Source organism: Ictalurus punctatus, chromosome 1 (genome assembly GCF_001660625.3).
Source record: "Ictalurus punctatus breed USDA103 chromosome 1, Coco_2.0, whole genome shotgun sequence".
Classification (NCBI taxonomy): Eukaryota; Metazoa; Chordata; class Actinopteri; order Siluriformes; family Ictaluridae; genus Ictalurus; species Ictalurus punctatus.
Genome location: NC_030416.2, coordinates 29,677,043 through 29,694,073, shown reverse-complemented (window position 1 = coordinate 29,694,073; position 17,031 = coordinate 29,677,043). Strand labels below are relative to the sequence as shown.

The 17,031-nt window shown below is 37.8% G+C and overlaps 1 protein-coding gene across 5 annotated transcripts in view; it reads right to left on the bottom strand.

Moving 5' to 3' along the window:
- LOC108271803 (piezo-type mechanosensitive ion channel component 2) overlaps positions 1-17,031 on the bottom strand; it is a 136,935-nt gene that overhangs the window by 58,043 nt on the left and 61,861 nt on the right. For all 5 annotated transcript variants that reach the window (XM_053683724.1, XM_017479611.3, XM_017479601.3 and 2 more), the window contains one exon: positions 11,959-12,118. In XM_053683724.1, coding sequence (XP_053539699.1) covers positions 11,959-12,118 — 160 coding nt within the window. The remainder of the gene's footprint in view (positions 1-11,958; positions 12,119-17,031) is intronic.

The following is a 17,031-nucleotide window of genomic DNA, read 5'->3' as shown; positions in this document are numbered from 1 at the left end:
CAGGGCTAAATACATTCAAAACCACAGCGCTGTTGAATTCTCTAATATTATCCTTGATCATTTCTATAGTAGCAGCTTACACAGGGACGATTTCTGGGAGGAAATGTTTATTTAGTATTTTTTTGGAAGGAGTCTCCAGTGTCAGTGCTTTGCAACACAGCTGTAAGTTGAGGTTTACTGACATGGGCAAAAAACTGACATGGGCAACCCGGATGTAGACCTTAAGCAGTTTTGATGTGCATGTAAACATAGTCAATGTCTATTGTTAAAACTGATATAAAAATAAAAAATCATTTAAACTGATTTGAAAAAAAAATAAGCAGTGAAAAAAATCTGACTTAAATGGGACATACAAAATGTCAGTATGTATTAACACTGCACATAGTCCAAACTAGAAGGAGGAAAAGTTCCCAGTACCTGATCAATCTAATCTAAGGTTAATCTAATCTCCTAGAGTGGCTTCAGCATACCAAAGTGACTCCACTTCAGTTGTACAAAGCACTTATAAATTTAATCACGAGAAACTATAACTCAACACGACTCATATCTCAATTCAGATTGTTAGAGTCCTTTTACAAAAACAATGCATAGAACAGACACTAATCTTCTGCTTGGGCCAGAGATGTAAATTATGTTGCATAAAATTCAACGAACACACACACACACACACACACACACACACACACACACACAGACAGACACAGACACACACAGACAGACAGACAGACAGACACAAACACAGACAGATAGACAGACAGACAAGACAGGCAGACAGACACACACACACACACACACACACACACACACACACACAGACAAACATACAGACACACACACACACACAGACAGACAGACATACAGACACACAGACAGACAGACAGACAGAGAGACACACACACACAGACACACACACAGACAGACAGACAGACACACGCAGACAGACACACACACAGACAGACAGACAGACAGACAGTCACACACACAGACACAAACATGAAAACACACACACACACACACACACACACACACACACACACACACACACACACACACACACACACACACACTCCATATTTTGAAAAAGCAGTGTTTCATAGAGCAAAAAGGGGCCTTTGAAGTTTCCTAGACACACAAAAAGCAAACAGTTCTTCAAACTTCATTAGGGAAGGATTAAGATGGAGTATGAGACATTGACTCACATATGATCTCAATTTGAAAATTGTTAGGAGTATTTCCTCCAAATGTCATTCTCAGGCAGTGTGCGTAATAGTTTACCATTTTCATTCTGGTAACTGTGGTGGAGTAACAGCCTTCTTCCGTTCAAACACAGATTGAATATGACCAAACTGGAATGAAGCTCAAATGAACCAATGAAAAGTAGATGCCAGGCAAAATTCCCCAGCAGGTCTGACCCCGATGTATTTTTCAGACCACTTTGGTGAATGAAATCTCTGTGCAGCACCATCAAGGAGTTATCTCGATGGACAAAGTTACACAAACAAACCTTTTTCACATAGCTGAGCGAAGGGAAGAAAAATCCCTCAAATTATCTATTTAAACTCAGACGGCTGAGCTTAGGCTTCATTCCTAATTGCTTAAATGAGTTGCATTTGGTGAATTTGGCAGTGTTTGTGGAGCCCATGTCTAGATTGTGGACAGATATCAGCTATACCGTTCATCAGAGTGAAAGACTGAGGAGTTTCCTCTCACATACTGAACCTTATCTGATAAGACATTCCTATGGAGTTGAATGAGTAAGGACGGTGTGGTTGGATTTCACTCTATTTCACATGAAGCCCAAGCTAAGTCTGTTTATCATTCGAACAAATTAAATCATGCAAAGTGTGAGACTATTTAATAAGTATTGCATTTCATCAAAACATTCACTTAAGGAATGGAAAATGTTTCTAAAGACTGAGAATGGGCCATCATTGACGGACAATAAAATGACCAAGTAATTGTCCAAAGGCTGCGTTCACAATGAAATTTTTGAATCCATCACAAAGCACACTCATATGCGTTCCTGGCTTGTCAGACAATTTTGTAAATTGTAGGTGAAATGTATTTTGTGCAATCTAATCTAATAAACCAAACAGATTATCGCCTTTGAAGGTTCTCCAAGATACTTTAAATAACCTGTCACCTGATTTCCCTATCATACAGCACCACAGTCATAAGTCGTGACCATTTGATAAGCACTTTGATAACTTCAACAAAAGAAATTCCATAAAAGAAGAAAATACTGCTAAAGAACGAGAATGGCATCGGTGACAGATTATAAATGACCAAGTAATTGTTCAAATAATTTCAAAGCTTGTGTTTATAAAGAATTTTTAGAATCCATCAGAAAATGCACTGATAGTATACTACAGTGCTGTGAAAAAGTATTTGCCCCATCCAGATTTTTTCTGTTTTTGTGTATATCTCATACTAAGTAGTTTTAGATCTTCAAACGAAAAACAACATGAAACAAAGGCAACCTGAGTAAACAGACAATACAGTTATAATAATAATAATAATAATAATAATAATAATAATAATAATAATTATTATTATTATTATTATTATTATTATTATATTGAAGCAAAACAGGTTATCCAACACCTATCACCCATGTGGAAAAGTAATTGCTCCCTTAAACATAAAATCTGTTTGTGCCACCTTTAGCATCAATCACTTATTTCTAGGACTAGGACTTACTGCTATGATTTGGATCATTGTCTTGCTGCATAATGCAGCTGCGCTTGAGTTTCAACTTACGGACTGAAGACCGGACATTCTCCTTTAGGATTTTTGGTAGAGCAGAATTCATGTTTCCCCTCAATTATTGCAAGTTGCCCAGGCCCTGAAGCAGTAAAGCATCCCCACACCATCACACTTCCTCCACCATGCTTGACCGTAGGTATGATGTTCTTTTTGTGGAATTCTGTGTTTGATTTATGCCAGATGTAATGGGACCCTTGTCTTCCAGACAGTTCCAAACACCTTGATGAAACAGTTCATCAAGGTGTGTTTTTCCTCTTCCATGGATTTAATTTTTGCCCAGTGTCTTTCTGATAGCTGAGTCATGAACAGTGACGTGTACTGATACAAGAGAGGCCTGTAGGTCCTTTGATGTTGTCCTTGGCCCTTTTGTGACTTGCTGGATGAGTCATTGCTGTGCTTTTGGAGGAATTTTGGAAGGTTTGCCACTTCTGGGAAGGTTAACTACTGTGCCAAGTTTTTCCATTTGGACATAATGACTCTCACTGTTGAAAAAGTTCTATTTAAATATTGATTTGATTGAACAGGGTTTGGTAATCAGGCCTGGTTGTGTCTAGTCCAGCTGAACCCCATTATGAATGCAGTTTCTTAGATTTGGGGAATTTGTAACTACAGGGGCAAATACATTTTCACACGGGCCCAGTTGCTATTGGATAACTTTTTTGCTTCAATAAATAACATTATCATTTAAAAACTGTATTTTATGTTTACTCAGGTTGCTTTTGTTTTATCTTAGATTTTGTATTAATTTCTGAAACAATTTAGTATGAGAGATACACAAAAACAGAAGCAATCAGGATGGGACAAATACTTTTTCACAGCACTGTATGTACTACTGGTTCATTAACACATCGTTCACATCAATGTCAATGTAAAGATGTAAAAAAAAAATCATTGTAAATACAGCCACTAAATGTGTTTACATGATATTCCTTTGCGGAGGCTACTTCACGTCATAGGTGCATGGCAACACCACAAAACAATGCTTTCTGAATTTCCTAAAATGTTGCCTAATTGAAAATGCCTAATTAAATCTGAATCACGTGTGCTGTCCATGGTGCTAAAATTAAGTGACCAAACAATCAAAATAATTGATAAAACACATTTTACAGAAGAACAGGACATTTCTGAGTAAACAGGCCATACAGTGGAATTTGGTTTTAATTTTCTTTGTGCCACACCTCATTAATATCCTTAGACTACACATGCAGACAAAGCACTTCAATGTAAAAAAAAAAAAAAAAGTGAGTGAAAAAGAGTGATAGACAGACACAGACAGGAGAAAAAGAAAGAGCCCATAATACGGAATAGTGAGTAAAAGTTTAAATAGTGTATGATGGTGTGTTTATGGCTATGTGTGTCTGTTTGTGATCAGTAGTTATTCTGATTCAGCACTTCAGTTTGGCATCTGACATTATTCTGACAGCATGAAGAAACTTAGCCTGAGAAAGAGCTGAAGAGAGAGAGGAGGCAACATACAGAGAGGAAGAGAGGAAGAGTGGGAGGGAGGAAGAGAAAGACAAAAAGAGAAGGATGGTAATTTAAACACTGTCGCAGCCACCGAAAACACAACATCAGCTAATATGTTCCAGATGTGGCCTCCTTTCCAGTCCCACACACACACACATACACACACACACACACACACACACACACACACACACACACACACACACACACACACACACACACCATTCATTTACACACCTACACAAACACACAAGCAGTAGAACACTGGAATGCACATTCATTGTTAATGGCAGTGAAACACTGAGGTGAGGAAGTGTAGCCGCAGTGCACACGGAGCTTAGTGTAGCTAGATAAATATTGTACCAGGATTAATGTTGCATTCACCAAAATTCCCTCAAGTTTATACAGCACCCACTTCACTGGCAGGATGTCTTGATTGTGCACTACGCCAGTTCTTCAGCATTAAACTGAAATACTTCATACTCCCTCCTGACAGAGTGTGAATTTACAGAGTTCAGAGTTGAGTTACATGCACACGCTGAGGTGTTGATACCAAAATCGTGCACGTCAGTATTTAGACTTCACATAGGCATAACTAAGGCTTTTTATGCTGCATGGATAGTGTGAGATTTGTGTAATGGAGTGAAGTTAGCTTAAAACAGAGGTGTGTCTCATGGACATAAAATCATTTTTCTTACATGATGGCAGCATGTCAGAGGAGTCCAGCACCACAGACTGATAGTTTGATATAACCACAATATGTCAATGTTTTGGGCTGTGAATACATGAATTTCTTATGGAATGCCATATAAGAGCAATAGCGAATATGCCACTATTCATTGAATAATAATATTGTCCTTTTAAAGGCCACAAAAATAGTTTATTCTGCATTAAAGTGATCAGAAGAGACAGCATCTTAATCAGAGACACCTCTTATCTCGAGGAACAAATTCCTTAAAGCAAAAAGTTTGAAACTTTTACAGGAGAGAATTGATTTAACAAATATTTAAGCAATATTTTATTTATTCAACACCTCAAACTAGCAAATTAAACAGAGTGACACAATATCCTTCACACATGACCTTGATTTTGTATCTGAGAGCCACATTACATGGTACGCACAATCAGTCAATGTTTTAAACAGAATGTGAAAAAAAAAAAAAATTTATTAAAACTGTAAATAAAATAAATATTTTGCACAGCCTGTTCAGTCACATGCTGCAACTCCCAACCTTTCTTAAGCAGTATCACATGAACAAGAGTGCTCTTATACTGAATATCAGTACTAATATTCACCACAACAGCTTGATTGCAAGGGTAATATTGCTTTTATTCAACAGATCTATAAACTATAGGAAAGGAATATTGAGTGACGGACAGTTCGGACACAATATGGCCAAATATTTCGTTTATTTTTGCTCTGTCAATGAAAGTAGTTACTACTGTTTATACTGCAGTTAACAGAAAAGATAACCTATCAACCTTTTCAGTCTGCACCTTCTATCCCCTTACTCAATAATAAAGGCAAGTGTTTGTTTTTGTGATTGGTCAGCCATAGGAGGGGTGCACTCTCAGTGCCAGTCCCAAGCCTGGAAAATGCATCCATCAGATAGGGCATCCGGCATAAAAGTTGTACCAGAACTAAATATGTTGATTGGTGATCTGCTGTGGTGACCCTGAATGAGAGTAGCCGAAAGATGGAGAAAGAAAAAGGAAAGTGTTTGTGTTGAAATGCAGTGGTCTAGACACTATTAAACAATCTCTCAAACTCTATGCAAGAAAAATCTGACCACCTCAGAGACAACAACAAATGTAATAATCTGAATGGATCACCCCAATTTTAAACACGTGCGTAAACCAACTCTGACAAACAACGTTCTGCATGTAAACACTGATGTAACTTTTGAACTTAATCTGCTAACTTTGAATACAGCCCATAATGATTAAGGACTCAACATTTGTCAATAATGAATAAAGCATTTATCCGTTAATTTAACCCTTTAAACTTACATTCCTCACACTCACAGCTTTCCTATTACTATCATTTTAGCTAATGAGTCATTTATATTAGATGCTGAATAATATGCTTTAAGATGAATAACTGAATTGGATCATGTACGTATTAGGGATTAAAATACTAAAATCAAATACATTTTTCACTCATGCTGTGTATATTAAAGTATACTGTACATTTTCAATAAACTGGCCGGTTTATCATGGCTTAAAGAATGTCTTTTAAAGACATTCTTTAGAATCATGGCTTAAATTTCTTTCTTGTGGCAAAATTTTCTTCTGGTTAATTAATGGAAGCCAAATTGTCTGTTTGAGAGTCCTGCTGCCAAGTTACACATTTGTCAATAATAACAGTGACCAGGCCTATCATAATTAGATAATACAGACTTTTATGGAAAACAACTGAGTTTAATGGCTCTGTATGCATATTTATGAATGCACAAGTGTAAAAGACAACCTACATGTTTAAGATACATTTTGTCTTAGATGTTTAGTTTCATGTCACCTGCAACTGTGAGCAATAAGAGCAAATATTCAGATTACAGGAATATATATATATATATATATATATATATATATATATATATATATATATATATATATATATATATATATATATATGTCAGTAAGTAACATATGATTTTTAATTCCAGAAAAAAAGTATCATTGAGGTTATCTTGGACAAGTAAAAGGAGCTAAAGTTGGCTGAAAGTGAAAAGCGCCCAAGATACTAACTGTGCACCCTAAAGAATAAATGCAGTTTTAATGGCAAAGGGAGTCACACCAAATATTAATTCGATTTAGTTAACATTTAATGCAGTACTGATATTTGGAAACTTCATTTACTTTATTTATTTATTTATTTTAAAGCATTTTCACAACCAGTTGGATAAACATGCAACTAAACTTCATTTAGTCTACAGATGAATAATAATAACTTTTTCAAGATTATAGCATAAGTCAATTCACCTTGTCCTATCACTGCACATTTCAAAATGATCTGGATGACTGAAAAGTTTCATGATTAAAAGCATGCAAGACAGTTTACAGTTACTGTTACAGTTACTGGTGTGTGCTCAAAGAATGTCAGCTTTCTTAAAGCCATGTGAAAATCTTCATCGCATCCTGTCTGTAAAACTATTATGCATCGATGGTGGTTTAAGTATACAGGCAACTTACTACCATTTTAAATCCCTCAGTCTATTCCATAACCTGGACAGCTGAAGAATGGAAAAAGACCCAATTGTTAAATGCCCACTGTAGCCCTAGATTTTGGCTGTCAAGAGTAGAACCTGATATGATCTTCTGCTGTTGTAGCTGAGCCGCCTCAAGGTTTGGTGTGTTGGATATTCTGAGATGCTTTTCTGCTTACTAGGTTTGTAAAGACTGGTTATTTGAGCTACCATAGATATCCTGTCAGCACAAACCAGCCTGGCCGTTCTCCTCTGATCTCTCATTAACAAGGATTGTCTGATTTTGTGAAGCTTAACTGAAGCTCTTCGCCTGTATTTTCATCACTTTATACATTGTGCTGCGGCCACAGGATTGGATAACTGCATAAATGAGCAGGGGTACAGTTCCTGTTATGTGTATTTTGTTCAAAATTGTATTTTTGAGCATGAACACGTCTGTGTGACCCAAAATAATAAAATTATTCATCATGAATGCCAGGTTACACATTTCTACTGCTATCCAAATACCCATTTGACCAGGACCACAATGATCCAAAACAGAATTAAAATGTGGAGTGCCACCAGGAACCAATGCAGCGATTTCCTGACAGATATTAGGCCAAAGAAAGATGCTAAGTGGCTTCATAGATATAAGACCAGGGTTATTATTGAGCAAGTATTTCCTCTCTAACACAAACAGCCCATCGGTCTGCAGGCTCCACCTGTCCGTTTCCCTTCTGACTCCACATCCATCAGTCCTCCTGTCAAACAGGCCATTTACCTGAATAAATACTGCCCTGATTGCAAAATAAGACATGGCGGAGGGGAATCATCAAAAATAAACAAATTCCATGCCAAGTAGAAGAGGAATTAGGCCAAGGCAGTGCCGCCAGCACAAACAGGAGCAGGACTGGCAGTCCTCAAGAAACCAAGGCTAGGCAAAAAGCACGACTGATGCAGTGGTGTTTTTTTCCATGTATATACAGGACATTTTAGGGTGTTTGTGTGGTGTTGTTATTTTATATCACGACACTGTTGAATTCCCAAATATAACTGGTCAGAAAGTGTTGACTGATTTTCTAAAACAGCAGTTCTGATAATACTGCCGGCTTTAATTCAAAGGGATTGGTGGACACTGTATAATTTAAGACTAATAATGAACAGAAGTAAAAATATGTTTTATTTAGCAATTAAAAACATATGGTCATTGATATGGTGAACTTGTCTTGCAGACCTTTCCACAACATTAAATGCAACTATGAACTGTTTAAAACTACATGTCGCTCACTAATAAAATAAAATGTAATCACTGGCAAATTGCTGTGATTAAAAACAATAAACCTGTTGTTATTGGAAAATAATCAACTCCAGGGTGGTAACAGTAACGGCTCTCAGCATCAGGCTGCATCACACCACCCATTGATGATTATTTTCCCATCATCCCATTGTGTTTTATTCTTTACTTACTAAACATATCTCTATAAAGTATGGACTAAAAAAGTATGGACTGCATTTAAATCTAAATCGAATGTAATTTATAACAATATCAACATCTAAAACAACATGTCTGACCTGGGCATGTTATAAGGATGTCTACAGTGTTTTACTGTAAAAAAAAAAAAAAAAAAAGCATTTCTCTAACCTTATTCTTAAACATATGAACTCTCCAGGCCAATAATGTCCTTTATTTATTCCATTAATATTTCTGATATGTTTTCTTTAACCTACGTATTTCCTGTTCTTTCTCCACAAAAAGGACCTGTTCCATTATTTTATATGTCACATAAGTAAAGAGCCAGAGCACAAGGCAGAACGACTCTTATGAGAGGAACTGGAGAATCCTAAAATCAATGAGAGGCTCAATCCAAACCTGGAACTCAGTGGAAATTGATTCTGTTTAAATATTGACTCTGTTATTGCACAAATTAACTTCTTGTGTGCATGTATATTGAGCGTAAACCTAATTTGTACAGCAAGAGAATGATTCTGACTCTTTGAACCATCCCAGGAATCTGCAGGGGATCATATGGATCCTGTAGTTGTCATAAAAGTCAAATACAATGAGGGAAAATGGATTAGGATAGAGGATAGTAAAAAGAATAATAGAACAGGATGAAAATTAATTCCATGTTATCACCGGTCTTCCAAAACTAGAACTGAAAGGATCACATGCTATAGCCTTTAAACTGCCAAATAATGCAGCGTGAGCCTCCGAGTTATAATTCTAATTTGTTAGCAATTTACTTTACTGGCTTTGTTCCAACAAAGTAACCCACCCTAGTGCATTTTAATTCTGAACTAATTTTGCAAAAATCATTGACATCTTTTCATCTTTCAGCATGAAATGCCATCATAACCACATATGGGTTGCTAATTCTAAATTAACAGACCCTGATGTTTTATGCCTTTCACAAGAGCTTTCTATAATCTCCACATCTCCATCCACATTATCTCTCAATCCACAAGCCTTACCAGATAACCAATAAATGGCACAGAGTGGCAAGGGAAGTTCTCAGCGGCAGGAGGGTTTCCAGGCCGAGGGTCTCTGGCCCATCGTGGGAGGGAAGAACAGCAGCCTTGGGAGAAATTGTGCACTATGAAAATGTCTCTAGTTGGTATTCATCCAGACAGTAATGGGTTCACCTTATTATCCTCTTCATAACTGTGGCTTATAATTTATCACAGAAGAGACCTTTCTATCTTCCTGAAAATGTGCAGCCTCCCTCAGTATAAGAGTAAGATGTTTTATGGGCCTCTGGTTGTGTGTTCCAAGAAAGTATTAATCAACTAGACTCATATAGAACAAAGAGAACAGCTTAGATATGAGTAAGGAATGGGCAACAATCAATGTACCCGCAAGGAAAACAGAACATCATGTTCTGGATTATGGCTGGTCAATATGGCATTATAATATCCATGCCACTATTAATTACATCACACTCCACTTTTCTGAGACATCACAGGTATCATTAGTAGAATTTTTATTACACTGACAGACTCTATTAATACTCCCAGAAGTTTACTGGATGCTAAAATCTGTTCCAAATGTTTTACTTACCCTTCTCCCTTCCATGTTAAACAAATGATAATTTATTAGTTAAACAAAAATAATGTATCATGATGCAGCACTACAGCTTTGCTTTGTACAAATAGAAATACCAAAAAAGTGTTAGTAAGGTGTTTTTTAACCACCATGAGCCATCGCAAACTTTGGCATAGATTCTACACTCTATCTCTGGAACTGTACTGGAGCATCGAACCCCAATCTTCAAAATATATTTCCCAAATTGTCGTTCTGCTGTCGCTGGTAGAAAGTCTATCACATTGGTCCAAAATCTTGACATATGTGTTCAAGTGGGTTGAGATCTGGTAACTATGGATGTCATACAATAATATTTTCACTTTCACACTCATCAAACCATTCAGTGAGCCCTCATTCCCTGTGGATGGTCAACCTGGAAGATACCACTTCCATAAGAATAAAAAACATTTCCTTGTATTATTGACTTACAGTAATAAACTATATGGCCAAAAGCATGTGGACACCTGACCATCACACCCATATGTGGTTCTTCCCCAAGCTGTTGCCACAACATTGGAAATACACAATTGTCTAAAATGTCTTTGCATGCCGTAGTTTTAAGATTTTCTTTCACTGAAACCCAGAGGTCCAAACCTGTTCCAGCATGACAATGGCCCTGTGAACAATGTGAGGTCCAAAGACATAGTTTACCAATGCTGGAGTGGAAGACACTCAAGTTTCTTGCACAGAGCCCTGACCTCAACCCCACTGAACACCTTCGGGATGAACTGGAACTCCGACTGCACCCTAGGCCTCTTCACCCAACATCAGTGTCTGACCTCTTGTGCTTTTGTGGCTAAATGGGCAGAAATGCCCACAGTCACACTCCAGAATCCAGTGAAAAGCCTTCCCAGAAGAGTGGAGACTGTTGTACGGGGGAACAACTCAATATTAAATTTGTCCGTGGTTTTGGAATAGGACGCTCAATATTCAGGTGTCCACATACTTTTGGCCATATCGTGTACTTCCTTTTAAGATTATAAGTACCATACCAGTAAAATGCTTCTCACAGCATAACAGAGCCACCGGTTTTCCTTTTATTTGACATCAAATGTTTTTTTTTGTTGCTGATTTTGTCTTCTCCAAAGACATGGGTTGTAGGCTGATTTTCATTTCCAAATTATCTGTAGTGTGTGAAGGAACGTGTGAATGTGTGTGCCATTGTACCCTATGATGGGTTGGCACCCTGTCCAGGGTGTCCCCCACCTTGTGGTGGGACAGTCTCACTGCGACCCTGTATATGATAAGCGGTACATGGATGGATGGATGATATGTCCATATTTCCCATCCCTAAATGAGATCAAAATTCTTCATTGAAGGTATGGCCTTCTTGAGAATACGATAATAATCTTGATGATTTATATTATCAGACTGACTGATAAGTGTATGACAATATAACAAACCTTCTTTAGAAAACCTCAAAAGTCCTTCAGAGCATCAAGTGTTGTGTAAACTCACCTGGTTTCCCATGTCAAAGTCAGTGCTATGCTGCACGACGTCTTTCCCTGGAGGTTTTTCCAGACTGCGACACAGGAGCCACGTGACTAGACCAGCAATGAACATGCCAATGTCTGGGATGAAAACACGGATGCCATTACCTGCATCTGCCCCGCGGACACTGTAAAGAAACACATAAAAATATTAGAAAGACTGTTTGCAAGCTGGAACTAATGGTGTTCAACATCACCCTGATTGTTCTTGGTGTTGCTCCAGTGTGCCTGCACAGTTCTTTAAGTCCATACTGACCTATTCAGTTATTTATGACTTTTTGCCAGTATGTTTCATTTGCCAACTTCATAAATCATGCTGCATATTTCTATTAACCAAATCTACTTGCCATGATATGGCACCCTTGGAGCAGATAGGGTTAAGGCCCTTGATTAAGGGACCAACAGTGGTAGCTTGGCATTTCTGGAGCTTGAACCCCTAACCTTCTAATCAGTAACCCAGTAACTGCCGAGTCATCTCTGCCTTTAAATGTGAGTTATCAGAAGTGGGATTCAAATCCACACCCCCAAGGGAGACTGCAACCTAAACGCAGCACCTCTCAGCCATCTTGACAGCTGATCAGATAGACCCAGTTAATACTCAGCCATCCTGACATAATCTTAATATGTGTCTAAAATACTTATAGGCATGTACTTATAGGCAACTACAAACCATTCAGTTCACAGTCATTTTCACAGTTATTTCAGGCATTTTCATGCACTCTGGTCAACCTAGTAGTCAAAACTCTATAAAATATATTATCTAAGAACACTGTAATTAGAAAAGACACATTTGAATCCCCAAACCTGTGCTTGAGTCAAATTATCTTTATCTTTTAAAATATGGTATTTAGGGCAACAATGAGCTGGGGTGCACAAAAATGTCCTGAGCCACAATAAAGGCCTGTAATTGCCAGTGTCCTCAGTTAATGCACTAGCCCGTCTGGTTCTCATTTCCATGCTCAAGCAAACTACAGCCTTTCGTGGTTCTCTTGGCACAAGTTCCCTGGCTCGCAAACAATCCTTTCAATACCCAATTCAGACTTTCTTTACTGAGCTGCACGTTTCTGTCCCGAAAACTGAAACTCCGCTTGTTTCATCCTTGCCCAGTTAAGGCATCACTCAGCTGCCATTCCGCAAGGCAGGCAAAACAAGCTTTACGTAGACAAGGTTAGGTTATATGGCATTAAGAGTTGAAGGTCTTTTGGTAAACTGGAGTGCATTACCACACTGATGGCTGCCCAGAGACCCATAAACCACAGTCATACATTGACTCAACAGTCTGCAACACCATCTCACAATACAGTGGGAACAAGTTTCACTGTAGCTACGTCTCATGCTAAAATATACTAGGACAAACAACAGATTGATTCCCATTCCTTCTGAATCATATCGTTTGTCAATTACCGCACGTGTTCTCATCAGTCACTCTATAATTCACAAATAGCCCAACAAGAAAAAGAAAAACAGCTCAAATAGCAAGATAAGCAGCCAAGTGGCCCTTCACCAGGAAATCAGCTTGCACCTTGTTGATGTTGGGTTTCATACAACCCTAAACAAATGTTTGGATACACATGCGACTTGCTCCACATGAAATCCGGCTTTCAAAGAGAAATGTCGGCGACTATGCAGCCTCTTTGAAGTCTACCGTGTTTGCTTAATAAAATTTAATAAGCGACAGACGGCACTAGTTGATGCGAGGGTTTTGAGATTTGCTTCATCTAGTGCAGAGTCGTTCCAAAGGCGCCTCCCTGTACCTAAACAGTTTGCACTGCTACTTAAGGCCACCTTTCATCTCAGCATGCTAATAAAGAGAAAAGCGTGAGCTGGCAAAACAAAGGTCCTACAGATGGCACTGATTTGGGAATAAGACAGTGTGGTGAATTAACTAGGCAACTTTGGCCTGTAAAGAGAATTAAAGGGAGCCGCTATCAAAGCTCACAGTGAAAGCACCAATTTGAAGAGACACCCAGAATATTGTTGGCTGCACACATACATCTGTGACTTTGGTTCGCTTTTAGAAGTCGCAGAGTGCTTTTAATTCTTGTATTTATTCAGAGGTTGGAGTCTCACTTGTGCTGGGGTTGAGTTACTCTTTGATGAGTGTGGGTTGGATGCTGGGTGGGGGCGCACAGTCATTAGCTGGCACTGCGGCCAGAACATCAGCAGGGGATAATGGACAGGCTGGAGGATCTACGGGCCATCACGTCGGCCGATAATACCTCCATCTCCACAGCAGGCACATAAAAGGATCCAGGACTCAAATACCACAAAACTTGAGCTTTCAGCAACGCCAAGATGAAATTGTTTATAGAGAAGTTATGCTTCCATCTTCATATATAGAATCTGCTTAAAAGCTCATCGTACGTTATTTTAATATCGGAGGTTTGTGCATGCATATGTTCTCAAACTAAACAATGATTAACAGTTTCATAAGAGAATAAAACATTTTAGCTTGAAATGTATTATTATTTGTACTTCACTTCAGCTACTTTACAAATGCTAACCCCCAAACTATAATAAGCAACTACATTGAATCAGTACTATTGTAAATTAAAAAGTCCTTAATACAAAATACAACCGATTGCAAAAGTTTACATCTCCTTGGTTTCTGAGTCAAACACAGTGCATCTATTTTGCAATTTACCTTACAACACACAATTTTATATTTATTTAGTTGTTATTTATTTAAACACAGCATACAGTCTTAATATCGGAGCAATTAAGTCAGCAGTTATGTTTATTCGCGTGCTCAAAAGTTTGCATACCCCTGTTGACATTCTATAATTAACTTTCTTAAATGTCCCTCATTAAGGTATCTAATAATTAAAATGTTTTACTTTGTAAAGTCTTATTTAAAGCATGGTAAGTTCTTAAGCTGTTTGTCAATAGGATCAGAATGAAGAAGTCACAAGACAATAAATATTGATTTTCACATACACACTATTTTCCATTGTGCATTTATACCACAGAAGAGATTACATGGCCATTATTATATAATGAAATATTTCCATTAATAGGCCAGAGGTGGCTTGGAAAATACCAGAAACTTACAGAGAAAATAGCAGGTCAATATGTTGAGGAAGGCAAGTTTGGTACTAAAGGAAATTTAATTTGTAACTAAATTTCAAAGGTCCAGCTGGCTTTCTGGCCGCCACGTAATCCAATCTTATCTATCAGAGAGATCCGCAGTGAGAGTGGCCTATCATCATCATCATCATCACAGCAATTCTGAGAAGATTGAGCAACTGGACTGATTTTTTTAAACAATCTACAGACATTTTAACATACCAGAAAATATTAGAACAGTATAATCAATATGCTGATATAATAATATGACATGAGTGGTGTCTAACTTTCCTGAACTGCTCTAGCCTAGTGAACGTCTGTTGGGTTTTACTTCTAAACAGAGCAGCAAATTTATGAAAAATAAAAAGTATTCCAAGTATTTTTCAAACATTGCTCCAGAGAAGAGCATCTGGACCACACACCGACAAAAAACTGTTCACAGAGCTGAGTGCAAATAAGACCCATTCCTCTAAAATCAGAGATATTTTACTAATGTAATGCCAGGAGGCATCATCTCAACACGCTGATTTGAGAAACCCACCATGTCAGCGTTCTAAACCTAGTGCCAATCTCCTGGCCAAATGGTGACATCTGTTCCAGTTTCCCTCACTAGCATTCTCAGGATCTTCATTTAACGTGTGTCCTGGCTGTACATCTGTACGCTCAAGAGCCAAAAACTTATGAGCAGCCAGTGTATTCTTTGAGGTCAAGGGCCAAAGATTCCACTATGGGTTAATTAGCAGGAGAAATGAATATAGGTGAACGATAGAGAGAAAACACACAGGCAACTTCTGTGGTAGCAGAACTGAGAATGTGAAATAGAAAACATGGTGTGTATCAAATGGTGCATAAAATGGCTGTGGATTAACATTCGAAAATGAATTACCTTTGACAAAAATGTCAGTGATAACATTGAAACGTTTTTCAATAATATAGCTTACCTCTTGCTTAATCATTCGCTGAATTAAAGTGGTGCTTTGCCCTAACATTTAACTCCCATGTCCAATCAGTGAGTCCAGACCTCTTCACCTTCGTAACTGCTTACCTTTTTGTTTAAATTTAGTTAGTGAATAATTTATAGTTACAGAATAATGTTTTACGCTGCCGAATTCATAAATCTGGCCTTAAATGACTGGTCAGAAGGTATGAGTAATTTTTACAAGCTTATATTAATTAACTCGCACTAATATGCTATTGATTCTATAATAACGACAATCGGGGGGAGCACAGGGGTGTGGCAGGGTCCCGGTTCAATCCTGAGCTTGGGTTCTTGTCTGTGTGCAGTTTCTGTGTGTGTTCTCTGTGGCCTTCCTCCAGGTTCTCTGGTTTCCTCCCACCTCAGAAAAACATGCCGGTAGGTGGATTGGCTAAGATAAATTGCCTCTACAGTGGTGTTTGAAAGTTTGTCTATTAATATACTTATTATATATAAATATATATATATATATATATATATATATATATATATATATATATATATATATATATATATATATATATAAACATAAATCATAATTTTTCACAATTAAAAAAATGAGACAAACATATTATACTAGGTCATTTATTTACTGAGGGAAATGATCCAATATTACATATCTGTGAGTGGCAAAAGTTTGTGAAACTCTAGGGTTAGCAGTTAATTTGAAGGTAAAATTAGAGTCAGGTGATTTCAGTCAATGGAATGACAATCAGGTGTGAGTGAGCACCCTGTTTTATTTAACGAACATAGATCTATCAAAGTCTGATCTTCACAACACATGTTTGTGGAAGTGTATCATGGCACGAAGGCATGAAGGAGCTTTCTGAGGACCTTAGATAAAGAGTTGTTGAAGCTAATCAGGCTGAAAAAAGGTTATAAAACCTTCCCACCAATCCACAGATTGTGTACAAATGGAGAAAATTCAAGATCATTTCCTCCATTTGTTACACTCCCCAGGAGTGGTCGACCAACACAGATCACTCCAAGAGCAAGAAG